The sequence below is a fragment of the Phoenix dactylifera genome, chromosome 9, assembly GCF_051530095.1.
Source record: "Phoenix dactylifera cultivar Ajwa chromosome 9, Ajwa_hap1_PhDact_Kaust_v1.1, whole genome shotgun sequence".
NCBI lineage: Eukaryota > Viridiplantae > Streptophyta > Magnoliopsida > Arecales > Arecaceae > Phoenix > Phoenix dactylifera.
In genome coordinates, this window is record NC_143198.1 from 7,987,554 (window position 1) to 8,000,992 (window position 13,439).

The 13,439-nt window shown below is 39.7% G+C and overlaps 1 protein-coding gene across 1 annotated transcript; it reads right to left on the bottom strand.

The window, feature by feature from the left end:
- Window positions 1–755: 755 nt before the first annotated feature.
- Window positions 756–3,398, bottom strand: LOC103723433 (F-box/kelch-repeat protein At1g30090-like). The gene is made up of 2 exons (XM_008814342.6): window positions 2,896–3,398; window positions 756–2,376 (listed from the first exon to the last, which is right to left on the bottom strand). Exon 2 carries the CDS (start codon window positions 2,320–2,322, stop codon window positions 1,087–1,089), a length of 1,236 nt encoding a protein of 411 aa, XP_008812564.4. The 5' UTR covers window positions 2,323–2,376; window positions 2,896–3,398; the 3' UTR covers window positions 756–1,086.
- Window positions 3,399–13,439: the final 10,041 nt, after the last annotated feature.

Consider the following 13,439-nt stretch of genomic DNA (forward strand, 5'->3'; position numbering starts at 1 on the left):
AGACGATACAGGATAGCTGTTGAGGATCCATTTATTATCCGCTGCAGTAATTCCGTGATTGCAATATCTGAGAGGTTATAATCTGAAGGTGTTGAAAACTTCACTGAGAATATGCCTTCTTATGTGAAAGGTCCTGCTCGTTTTAATACTGATTGTGACACCCCAACATATTGCTAATCTACATAAAGAACCATGGCTGGTGAAGAAAGGAAGAATCATAACCTTTTTTTTTTTTATATAGAAAGCAAGTCTAACATGACATGCTCCAAGGTGATCATTTGTCCAAGCCATGTGGTGAACAGAAAGTCTCACGCATATGGAATTCCCATGTTTCCTTTTCTTTTTCTTTGTTTGTTTTTGCTGGTAGGTGATGCCTGTAGGAAATTTCTGACTGCACCGCCAGAAGTGACCATCCCCTCAATATACTCCTAAAAGCCTCCAGTGGTGTTCCTACAGTTTCAGGATCGAACAATCTTAGCTAACTTAGATTGTGCAGCTTCCTATCTCTTTTAGCTCCATGTCTTTCACCAGATCATCCTATGGATATTGAAAGATAGGCCCTGAGGACCTTCATGTGTGTGCTATTTTCTGATGTCTGTTAATTGATTGTGCCAAATGCCATTATGAACAAGCATAGCCAAGCAAGCAATAAGCTGCAAATCTCAAAATTCAGCCTGAAAGTCAATCTTAATGTTTAAATAGCCACAAAATAATGAAAACAGCAAGTAAATCTTATAAAGCATTCAGCACAGGAGTCAACCCAACAGAAGAATAATTTCATAATAGCTATGAATGTAGTACCATCAATGCAATTGGCTGTTCTTGTTCCTAGCTCGTTAACAAGACATATTAACAGCCATGGCTTAGCAAATGATGAGATTTAGAAGCACAGCACACCTCAATAAGATGAACGACATGTCCAACGAAGGCAATCAAAGTGTAAATAGGAAACAAAATACTACAGCTGCTCTTATGGATGACTACGGCATCCAGCTATATATGCTAAAACCGTACAATTATTTGGTTAAGCCTTCTCAGTTTTCCTATACAACATAAGCAGTGCCAAACTGGTATGCAAACAGATGATCAAGCATACAAAACCTGAGTACTGGAGGGTGTCAAGTCAACAAACACTTGTGGCACATCGATGTGTTGCCATTGAACGGAAAAGCTCTGCCTCCTCCCCTTCCCGTCGGAACCAGCGCAACTCTTCTTCTCTACATGTCCAACTGCAACATGAAGGCCTCTGCCGACAATAAAGATCCTACTACCAACGGAGTTCACAGAGAAAGGCTTGCGAATTTGCTCGGGTATAGGAGAGCTTTCAACGACGTCCCATGAATCAGACTCAACATCATAGACCTTCACCTTCATCCGCTCATACTCGGAGATTACAAACAGATGCCCATCAACAACGACACTTGAACCTGTCCAGCCTTCCCGCATTCCAACAGCCATATCCCCCCAACTGTCAGTTTTCGGATCATAGACCTGCCCTGTTGGTGAAGACAAGAATGGCCAAACACAGCCTTCAGTGGCATAAAGCCTCCCATTAAGCACCGCAGAGTCATAGGCAACCATGTTTGCTCTCATGCTCGCAACAGGCCGCCAATTCCCCTTAACGGGATCAAGAACCTCAGCTGAATTTAGCTCATATTGGTCCTTGCTGTAACCTCCAGCAACATAGACCATGCCATTGATCACCCCGCCAGCAAAGAACGACCGGGCAGCGAGCATCCTACTCATAATGGTCCATCGGTTCTTATACATCTCATACTTCAATACCAGGTGGAGAGGGCAGTCCATGTCGGAGACCAGACCTCCACAGACAAGGAGGGTGCCATCCGGGGGAATGGCGATGCACCCGAATCCACAAGGGCAGACCCGGTCCTTGCAGGGCATGGCTGGAATGGTGTGCCAAGAGAAGTGAGTCAGGTCCAGGACTTGCCACTGGATCTTCCCAGTGCATCTGTGGAAGGCTAAAGTGAACAACCAAGGGTTGCGGAAGCCCAGGGCCTTCCTCTGGCTAAAGAAGCGTTCCTTGTTGGCCAGCAGGCGATGCCACCGCCGGCAGACCAGTCGGCCGGCCGAGTGGGCCTCAACAGGCAGCCGGAGGAGGCAATTGAGCGCAATATCATCAGGGAGGCCGGGTATGAGGGGCCCCAATTTTTGTGGTGACTCTAATTCTGATGATGCAGAAGATGATGGAAATGAGGAAGGTGGTGGGGTGATGGCCAATCTAAATTTGGGGGATAGTTTCATCTGGGAATCACCTAGCTTCTGCACTGGGGACTGGTGGGATGAGACTCGAACACGTCGCATATTTGCCAATTAATTCACAAAATATTGAGGACCAAGAAGGGGACTTCCCAAACCCTAGAATACAAAATAAATAAATAAATAATAAAATAAAACAAATACAAGCAATTTTTCCTCCTCCTTTCTATACCATCCACCTTTTGATGTTCTTTGGTTGAATATAAAACAAAAATTCAACCTAATATCACTTCTGAAATTGGAAATCTCTATTTACCCTTTTCCTGAAAAAGTTTAACTGACCTTTCTGCTAGAGTCTATGCCCAATTTAGATAAAGAGAAACCCAGAACCCAAACATCAAAATCTATACAGATTTATAGATTAAACCTGTCATGCTTCTCTGATGAAGAGAACCCAACAAAAGGAAACCAAATATCTAATATAATAAGAACAAAGAAACTAAGCCTTTTTTGACAAAAAAAACAAAGGAAATAAGTTTCTCAACAAACAAGCAGTTTCAGATGGCTCCACAATAGCCAAGGTTTGTTGAAACTACTGTCAGATCTTTTATTTTTAGAGGCCACGAAAAGCGAGGAAAAGAAGGTAAAAAAGCTATATAGTCATGAAGAAGTTCTTACATGGATATGATAAGCTTGGCTCTCCGGGAACTGCATCTCTGGGACTCAAAAGCAGAGCGATGGATAGAATTTTGAAGTCATCAACTTGGCCTAGACGAAAGCTGCACGGAAGGGTGGGAAAGGGCTTCTGTCTGTCCTGCACCCTTGTGGATGTTCTCCTCTCTCCTCTAACACGACACAAAATAATATACTAGTACTTGAAAAAGAAGAAGATGAGATTGAAGGAAGGAAGGTAGGCTCAAGAAAGGTGAGGAGAAACAAAGCTAGCTAAAGACATCTAAAAAAAACAATGTCTCTCTCTCTCTCCCCCTTCTCTCTCCGTGACTCTCGGTCCCTCTGTCCTTCACTCCTTTTTGACTATTGAAAGCTGGTGGTTTGGTAGGTGGCTAGGTGGGTGGGATAACATGCTGGAATACGTTATACCATTCAAGAGTTATACAGTATATGATACACTGCATCGTGCTTTGTTATAACGCAGAGAAATGCTAGAGAACCATCCCTCTGGAATAAAAATTCAGTACGGGGTCCTTCATAATGCATCGGATAGAATGTCTTCCATAAGGAGCCACGTCTACCATTTTCACAATCTCCGGACACTTGTATGCAGGGACCAAACATGAACGGGCACATTCTTTATTTGCTCCCGCATAACTTAGGCCAGGTTATTGGATCTTATCATGTTTGATAGCAAGCTATTGAATATAATCTATTATCCTTAAACTGCTTATACACCAAAAATCACGTTGATTAGAGACCTTTAGTCTAGTATCAAGTGCTCAAAAATAAATAACACGAAATAATGCATATTCTTTGACCACTCGATGCATAATTAAGGCATCTTCAAATATATAATTTTCAGTGTATAAGCAGTTAGAATAGTAGATTATATCAAATGACTTGGATCATAAGTATTCCGTTAGGATTGATCGAATCTAACCTAAAATCTGATTTGAGGAGCTCACTTTAGTGCTTTATGCTCATGCAATTTTCTTGTGAGGATCTACGGCAGTGCTATTTGCCCTGCACTCACATAGAATTTAATGTTAACAACCTAACTCGAGTATATTCTTTCTTTGGAGAAATCTTAGGTAAAGAAATTCAAGATGAGAGTTGAGGGAAAGAACTTCTCATTTTCTCTTAATTTTACATTCAATATGTTTATATATTTATATAAGTATAGCGTATTCAAAATTTAAATTTGAATGAATTTGAAATTCAAATTTTTAGCTGTTATGACAGTTAAGAATTTCTCTTCTGGTGAGTCCAAATTTGGTAGCTATTATGACAGCCAAGAATTTCTCTTCTGGTGAGTCCAAATTTGAATGAATTTGAAATTCAAATTTGATGAATTTGAAATTCAAATTTGATGAATTTGAAATTCAAATTTGATGAATTTGAAATTCAAACTTACAGCTCTTATGGCAGCTACGAATTTCTGGGATTGGGCTACTCCTTAACTTGTGCAGAAGACTCGGGCTTTTTTGGTGAGTCTCGATCCAACATTAGGCAATGCTATTTGCCAACAAATTTGAACTTCTCCCTAGTTGATTCGTAGTGGAGAGTTTGGTGCTTGCTTGGATAGTTTGCACACAAGGGGTAAATGATCCAATATGCTTTCTATTTAATCCATAAGCGAGAGAAATAATGGGAATCCATCATATATTATATTCCCGATTATTTCATTGCTCTGTTTTCCTTCCTCTCTTCTCATTGCACCATCTCTAGCCCTATTCGATTGACCGGTCGGGGTCGAGTGATCAACACCTGAGGGGTTTAGGGGTGCTGAATATGCTGGAGGATATACAAAAATCAAGGCCTAAGATAGATCTAACTTTCCGAAATATGGCCGAAGTTGTTTAGTTCCATGTCCTCTGCTAGGTTTAAAATGCATCTGCCTGATTGGTTATAATTTCTTATTTTAAAAATATGCTAACTAAAATTGAATATGCTTGGATGTTTTTAAACTATAAATTATATAAAATATTATATCTAGCCATTAAAATTTTTGAGTTCCTTCATACATAGCTAAATAATTTGAAAATACATACCATGAAGTGCTTGCTTGGATGATATTACCTGCAGGCAAGAGGATGGAGTTCGATTCTCAGTGGTGCTGGCTATTGTTTTGACCCTTGATTAGTAAAGACATAATTTTGTGAACTCGAGCTTAGTTTGCTTGGTGGCCTAGGCTCCAGCCCAAGTATGTAGGATGAGTATAGTTAGTGGGTGGGTTAGAGCACTTTCTGATCTTAAAAAACTTTGAAAATACACAATTCATTATCTATAGCTATTTTAAACGTCATCGATCAATATAAATGGCATGAAACATCATCTTAGAACACTCATTTTTGATTGTATAGCGTGTATTGTGGCGTTCATATGTTCAAGTAAATACTAGTACATGTGTGTATACCTCCTACTATTCCACATACTAAAGAACAATGGAAAAGACATAATGCTCCTTATATAAGTTATACTTCCACTTTTCCCTTTTCCTCTAAAATTTGTAAGGAAAGGAGGGGGAATCTTGCACGCAATTGGCTCAAGTAACTAAATCTAGGCCATTTTGACAAAGGGACGTCTCTTTTGGTGTGCTTCCCCAGCCATTGGCCAAGTTTTCGAGAGCACCATGGTCCTGTATAGCTTAATGGGGTGATTATTTGCTACTTTAACTTCCCCCTTTTCATGACCCTAATCCTCCTTTTGTTCATTTTAGTTTTAGTCATACATGTATCTGGCCAACTATGTTTTTCCTATGAGTTAGAAGGAATACCTATCATATTGATGGAAGTGGAGATTCTGTCAGCGTTTAATATAGATAGTAATTGGCTATACTGCTTTGGCGTGAGTTGGAGCACAATAGATAGGCTTAGAGGACTTTCATTGCTGACAGCATGATTTAAAGCATGAGTAAGAGTTTTGGTTTCTTAATGGTGGCTTGGGTAATCTTGTAGTTTATAACAAGTGTCACGTGTGTGACCAAGATTATTGTAGTAATTACAGTGTGGTCATCCTTAACTGCCACAACCTTCACACCCACGACCTCCTCATTGGTTACTGGAGTGACTAGAACCGTGAATATCAAAACATGAAGTAGACATGGCAGTGCCTTCAAGAGTCTATATTGGTTTGTCTTACAGTATCTTCTATTTCTCCTCTTGCAAAATCAGAAAAAAGATTTTACTTACTGTAGGTAGTGTCTCCATGGTCAATATCTAGCTTGAAACAGTTAAAAAAGAGTCATTGAGACCCATAAAAAATTGAAAAATCTTTTTATCTTGAAAGATCTAGTTCAACTCTTTCTTTGTCCAACAGGTGCAAATACGAAGTAGATATAGATTATTGATTTCATCCCAATATGATTTGAGTCTCTATATTTAGCTGTTAGCCTTCAGACTAGCATCATTCCCAAGTTTGAAGTTCCTCCCGGGCCTCCTGTAACAACCTTTCTGTCTCCCGCAGCTCTGAAAAAGAGGCAGGCTCCGGCTCAGCAGCCGGGGAGAGGTTGAGATCGGGAAGATTGATTTTGAACATGCATTAAGATATCTCGTTTGATACGATAAATTTGAGCAGCCTTACCATGAGAAAAACTCTCCTCCAGGTCTTCCCATGCTTCCTTTGCCGTTTCAAAATAGACTATATTGCTCAGAAGTTCTTTATGCACTGCATTCCAAATTTAGAAAAGCACCATGGTGTTGCAATGTCGCCATGCATCAAGTGTTGTTGAACTTTTGTGAGGCTTTTTAAGAAAGCTCTCAATAAAGACAATTTTATTTTTGCCTAAGAGAACAATCTTCTTGGCATGCCTCCATATAGAATAATTGTAACCAGTGAGAGCTTGAGAGACTAGGACTATACTTGGGTTATCCTAGTGATGGAGAAAGAATAGTTATGTTACATCAACACTAGGATCGGATGGAGAATAAAAGGCCAAAAAAATAAATATCGAGAGGATAATAGGAGAACAAAAAAGAGGGGTTGATTGATCAAGAAAAAATTTGCCTGACACCATGAAAAATTTATATTGAAAATATTATTTAAATTGTTTGTTATATTCATGGCATTGGTGTGCTTTATATAAAAATAGAGCCTCTTTAACTCTAGGGATTAGATATAGTAGAATACAACAACAAAATCTCATGATTATGCAAAAGATACCGGGGACAAGATATAGTATGATACCATAGAAAATTTCTATGATTTGATACATATACTAAATTTGAATATGACAACTGGATCCCATAATTTTTGGAGATTGCTCTAAGCTGATATACTAAGATTGTGCATGCAATATGTGGCGACTGTGAAATTCAAAATTCTATATACTATAATGGACGAGATTGTGCATGATTCTAACAATCCTAATAGATTCCAAAAGTCACAAAGACCTACCAATACAAAGATAAATTACAAGGTATCTTTAACTAGCTTTCTAGTTTCCATTCTAGTTTTCTTTCTTCTTTTATTTAGCTTTCTAGTTTAATTTTTCGCTTTTGATTCTCTTCTAGTTTTTCCTTTAAAACTTCTTGTTCTTTTAAAATTAATTTTTGGCTTATTGTTATTTTACTTATCTTTATAATTTCAGTGTGTTGCTCTGAAGCTTAAATTGGCATCTCCCTGCATGAGTCATCTGACTAGACCTCCAACAATAGAGATGATACTAGTCAAATAGAGACTATGGAGGTATTTTTTGGAGAATTTTGTTTGTTCTCAAATTGAAGTTCAAAAAAAAAAAAAGTTGAACTGAAAAACCAATGCAATTCTTTCAGAAAACTCATTCCAAAATCTCGGTCAAGAAAAAGAAAGTTTCTAGGAGTCATATTCCTAGTAAATATAGATTAAAAAGGTAACACAATAAGAAGAGAAGAGAAGGATTTTTAGTTCCCCTCATCCTGCAATCTATTTCGACACATTACTTAAAGGTATAAATTCCAAATGATTCGAAACAAAAGGAAAAGGGAAGAAATATTTGAATTAAGATTTCTTATCAGTGATCTTGATAAAACCACTCCTGCTGTATGATATATCTCGCATTTTCATTTGTTTTGTTGGATGAAGAAGGTATATACTGGCGCAGGATGAGTATATCGTAAATATTTGTTAATCAAATGTTAGATATTCATCAAATCGACCATGGTTGTAGAAACTAGTGATTGATCCTGATCATAAAAACTAGTGATATACATTTAAAAATAGATTCTTTGTAGTTTTCCATGTGTTTTGCTTATTTCATGATTATATTTCCTGTTTCAAACATTAAAGACTTTTCTTAATTACTGCATCGCTTGTGCATTTCTTCCAGCATTGATTTTCTTGGATGTAAACTATGTCTTTAGCATGCTGGATGGCGACATTCACCATCCATGGCATTAGTTTATCTACTTACATTATGTGTTAAGTGTATCGCGCTAGGTTTCTTGTATGTTGGATTTGGGCTTAAGATTAGATGTTTGCCTTCATGGGTTGGATGCTATGGTCATTGAGCACCCTCTTAGACTAAGGTGGCCAGGAAAGTCTATGGCAGGGGTGCAACTTGGGTTTTGGCTTGGCTTAGCCCAAAGCCCATATAGCCCAAATGGATAGGTTGGGCCCTATATCTATTTCGTTGAGGCAGCCTAGATTTTGTTTGATGAACATTATTCTGAAGTGAAGTCAGTTTGGGTATGGCTTGAAGAATTGAGCAACTCAATGTAATCTGGTCAACCCGACCAGATCTAACAATAACCTGTCTCTGTCCGTAAAAGTATACCATATATTGAACTGAACTGATCATGTATAGTATAAACTCATCAATATTCCTGTGACCTTCAAGTCAATTTAGTTGATCAGTATTACCATTAGATTATACGACCAAACTTGGTTATGGAAAATATGAGTTGGGGTTGTGTGATCTAGCAAAATCATTCTGCAAATATGTACAGCATCATGCTAAGTAAAAAAAATTACATGAGTGACAAATTATTTGATAGATAAAGATAAGCTGAGAGCATATAAGTCTGCCAATGGGCGAGCCAGACACGAGCAGCTGAAAGGCCAAAAATAGGCCATCATGCATGTTTTCAGCCCCAAGGCTCCATTGGGCTCGAAAAGTTTCGGGTCATATCCGGGCAATTCCTCGGAGTAGGAGGTAGGGCTACATTAGAGATAAAGTAATAGGCCAAATATGGGGTGGAGGTTGACTTAGCCTAATGATTGTAACTCCATAGGCTGGAAAGCATGAAAGTTGGCCCTTGTTGGAATGCTGGCTGGCAAGACTTCTTATTGCATAATGAGACTTGTTCACAGACCAGACAGCCTACCTGACTTGCTCAAGCCCAAAGTCTTCTGGATGGGCCGGGGTGGGCGTAAAATAAAAGCCTATCTATTAAACGGGTTGGACTCGGATTTAGATATTAAACCTAGCTTGAATATATATAACCAGTTAACTAAGTAACTCCGAGTTAGTCAAGTTGATTCAGGTGGCCGATTCACTTAAGAAGGCTAGGCCGCTAGGGATGGTGGTCGTTTCACTTGAGGTGATCGGTCCATCACTTAATTCTGATTTCTCATTCCCTAGAGAATGAATTGGCTCATTTTGTCTAGTTTCCTCCTCTCCTTTTCGACCTATGGCTCCCTCTCCTCTTCTTCTTCTCCCATCATAGCTATGGTAGCACCCCTCTAATCCTCTTATTCTCTCATGTAATACCTCTTCGGCCCATTTGGCAGAGCTTTTGATAGGCCAGAAATAACTTTTTGACCCTCCAAAAGTATTTTTGGATGGAATAGAGGTATTTGGTAAAAAAAATTGGAAAACTCTTTTAGCTTTGCCAGAAAGCTAAAACAACTTTTTGAGAGAAGCTCCATTTTGGAGCGTCTTCGAAAAAACACATTTAACATACGTCCGAAAGCTATTTTGATTTATAAACTTTTTTCTTTTTTAAATAAAGATACCCATGATAAAATATTATAATTATAAAAAATATCTCTTTACATTATAAACATCTGCAAGAGTCCCACAAGAAAACCTAATCAGCCTAACAGATTTCCATGATCAAGGTATTCTATTTTTTCTATTTTTGTATCCATCGTTTTGATTTTTGAGGAAAAAAAACTTTTAGCTTTCTTTTTCATTTCTTCTGAAACAATTCGTGATAGAGTCGTCCCTCTCTTCCATCGATCTCTCCTTCTCTCCTTCGAAAGCTCTCTCTTTATCTTCTTTTTCTCCTCTTTCTCCTTGTCCTCCATCACCTACTCTCTCCCTCTCTATCCCTCTCTCTATTTCCTAAATGCCGACCTCCCAGCATGAACCGCGGCATCACGGTCCACCTCTTAGCGCAGGCTATAGCATCGCGGTACACCTCTCAGTGTGGTCAGCATCAGAGAGGATAGAGAGGGACAAAGAGGGATAGAGAAGGTGATAGAGGATTGCGACAGCACGGTCCACCTCTCAGTATGGACCATGACATCGCGGTCCTTCTCTGAACGTGGATAACGATATTATGGTCCACCTCTCAGCGTGGACAACAACATCGCAGTCCACCTCTCAACGTGGTCGACATGATAGAGGATTGAGAGGGTAGAGAGGGATTGAGAGGGTGATAAAGGACCGCAACATCACGGTCCACCTCTCAGCATGGACCGCAACATCGCGGTCCACCCACTCTCCCTCCTGATTGATATCGTGATCCATGGTACACCGCAAAATCAATGTAGTTACAGAGAGAGGATCTCTCTCTATTATAGAGAGAAGATCTCTCTCTGTAACAGCGTGGTCACTATGGAATATTAATTTGACATCTTAGTAAAGTTGATAGTTCATGTACATAATGTGAGGCCCAATAGTCCCACATCGGAAAGACTCGTTCTAGAGCCTGGGCATATGAGGCGGGTGTCTCCTAATCCTGCAGACGCGTTTTGGGTGGAAAACAAAACCGGAGAGGGGTGAAGGACGCTTGCATGAAGCTCCAGAACCGGACAATATCTGGCAGGGGAGCCCCGTGTTCCCCCCTCATGTGGCCCCCACGTGGGCACTAGGTGCCTCACGTGCCTCGCAGAGGCGGGGGCGTGACATTTGGTATCAGAGCCGAGGACGGCTCTTGTCCGATGGTGGGAAGGGTGTGAGGCCCAATAGTCCCACATCGGAAAGACTCGTTCCAGAGCCTGGGCATATGAGGCGGGTGTCTCCTAATCCTGCAGACGCGTTTTGGGTGGAAAACAAAACCGGGGAGGGGTGAAGGACGCTTGCGTGAAGCCCCAGAACCGGACAATATCTGGCAGGGGAGCCCCGTGTTCCTCCCTCATGTGGCCCCCACGTGGGCACTAGGTGCCTCACGTGCCTCGCAGAGGCGGGGGCGTGACATTTGATACCACTAAATGTCACGCCCCAAATCTGGATCATGACACGGCCGTGCTATTGCTAACTTATGCACACAATAACACGAAGCCACATAAAATTTCATAATAAAAATAAATAGTTTCATTTACTAATGTCATAACATTAGTGAAGAAGTTGGAACAGTACAGAGCTTCTAAAATCTGATTATTACATAACATTTTCAATTACCCCAACCCTGAATAACATCAAGCTCCCTGCTCCTAGTGGTCTTAATCATCTGTAGGAAAAAAAGTAGATAAAAAGGTATGAGCTACACAGCTCAGTAAGTAACCAGGTACTATCTTATTGGATCAAGTACAATTATGCCAATGCAGTGATTAAAAAGCCAACAGTTGATGTAAAATAAAACATTTTATAGATGATATACACAAATCAGGTCATAAAGCAATGCATGTTCTATCCATAAAAATTCATAATCATGATAATGCAAGTCATATAAAAATATTGCCATTTATCCATACTTTATAAAACATACTCTCAGACGGATGTGCTGCTATGGTCACTATAATCCCGTGACAGGGCCTGTTAATCTTAGTCGACTAATTCTGTTATTCGTTACCAACTTTAACCCGTTGGCAGAGGGCCTGTTATTCTTTGGATGCTAGCTCCAGGGTGTCGACTGGCCTCTATTTCTAGAGGTGGTCATAGCTATCTGAGAGTTCATAAATCATATTCTTTTTCTTTCATAAATCATAATCATCATAAATAGGTTTGAAAATGATAAATGGCATTATATAATTTAAAATGCATAAACATGCCTCAAATATCATTTTTCATACAGTCTAACATAATCATAATTTCATAACTCATACACCATCAAATATTCATGAAGGATGCTCTTTAATCAAATTCATGAATTACATGCAATCATATACTTGATCCTAATTTTGAGAAAAATATATCATAACCAATACATTTTTATAATTGTAAATATACAGTAATTTAAAAACTTTAAGATCAGTGCCAAGGTTACTTACAGCAATATGCTTTCCAATTTCTTACGTCCGGGTGACAAATCCTTGATCACCTAAATAAATCACATAGGGGTCACATTTGTTAGATGTATGCCCTAGAAGCCAATTTGGCTGACACATTGTTGATTCTAGGGACATAATTTTGTACTTGACTATTTATTATTGAATAAATAAAAGGCATCTTTTTCATTCATATTGTTTATGTGTCTATGAATCGTCCAAGAAATTAATAAGATGATGATACATATTCTCAAGAGTTGAGAATTTGAGCCATGTATCATTGGTGATTAATTTCTAAATGCTCCTGAACAAAGGATCATCACGAGGACGGTGATCGATCCGATCAGTGCACAGATCACTCTCCTTCTGGATGGACGAGACTTGAGTCCACAGTGTAGGGACACTGAAGTGATAGTGCAGGTGCTTGTTAGAGAACAAGGGTACTGAGCGTGACCAATACAAGAAGTCACTTGGATGTCTATCCACTCGTCAGTGACTTGCTTGATGTTGCAGTAGTGTGACTGGTCCTTTGACCTGCGGCGCTTCGGCTACTCACAGTGAGGTTATTGTAGTTTGACTGCACACATACATGGTCTCTAGCCATATGGGTCCATGCAGTGTAGATTGGCTGCAGTAAGTTCACTGTAGGAGTAGGGTATGCACCTATATGGAATCTATCGACCTTGATAGATAAGGAGAGATCCTATGTGATTTATAAGACTGAGTTCGTAAGACCTCGGCCGGGGCAGTATGCACAGTGGAGAAAGAGTTTTTTCACTATCGAACTCGAGTCGAATAAATCTTGACATATGACAGACGATGGGGTTTGACGAGTTGTCCATGACCTCCGTCCTGTAGGGATCCACGATAGTAGGACTGTATCACATGTTTAACTGCACCTAGAGGTTCATCATTCCATTCTGCTGGGTAGCCACTACATGCTGCTAGGTGTCACTGGTGGATGGTGGGACTCATAGGGATTATCTTGATGATCGATAAACCCCAATGAGTTGAGTTGGAATCGTTCCAACCCATTGAAAGGAGTTTTCAATGATATAGTGATAGAGATCACAATATATCTCACTACCAGTCAGAATAGAACCTATGGGGTCACACACACTAGAAGTATTGACCGATCCGATGGTTGAAATCGTGATTAGGAATCACAAGAAATCAATTTGATTGATAAGAAGTTG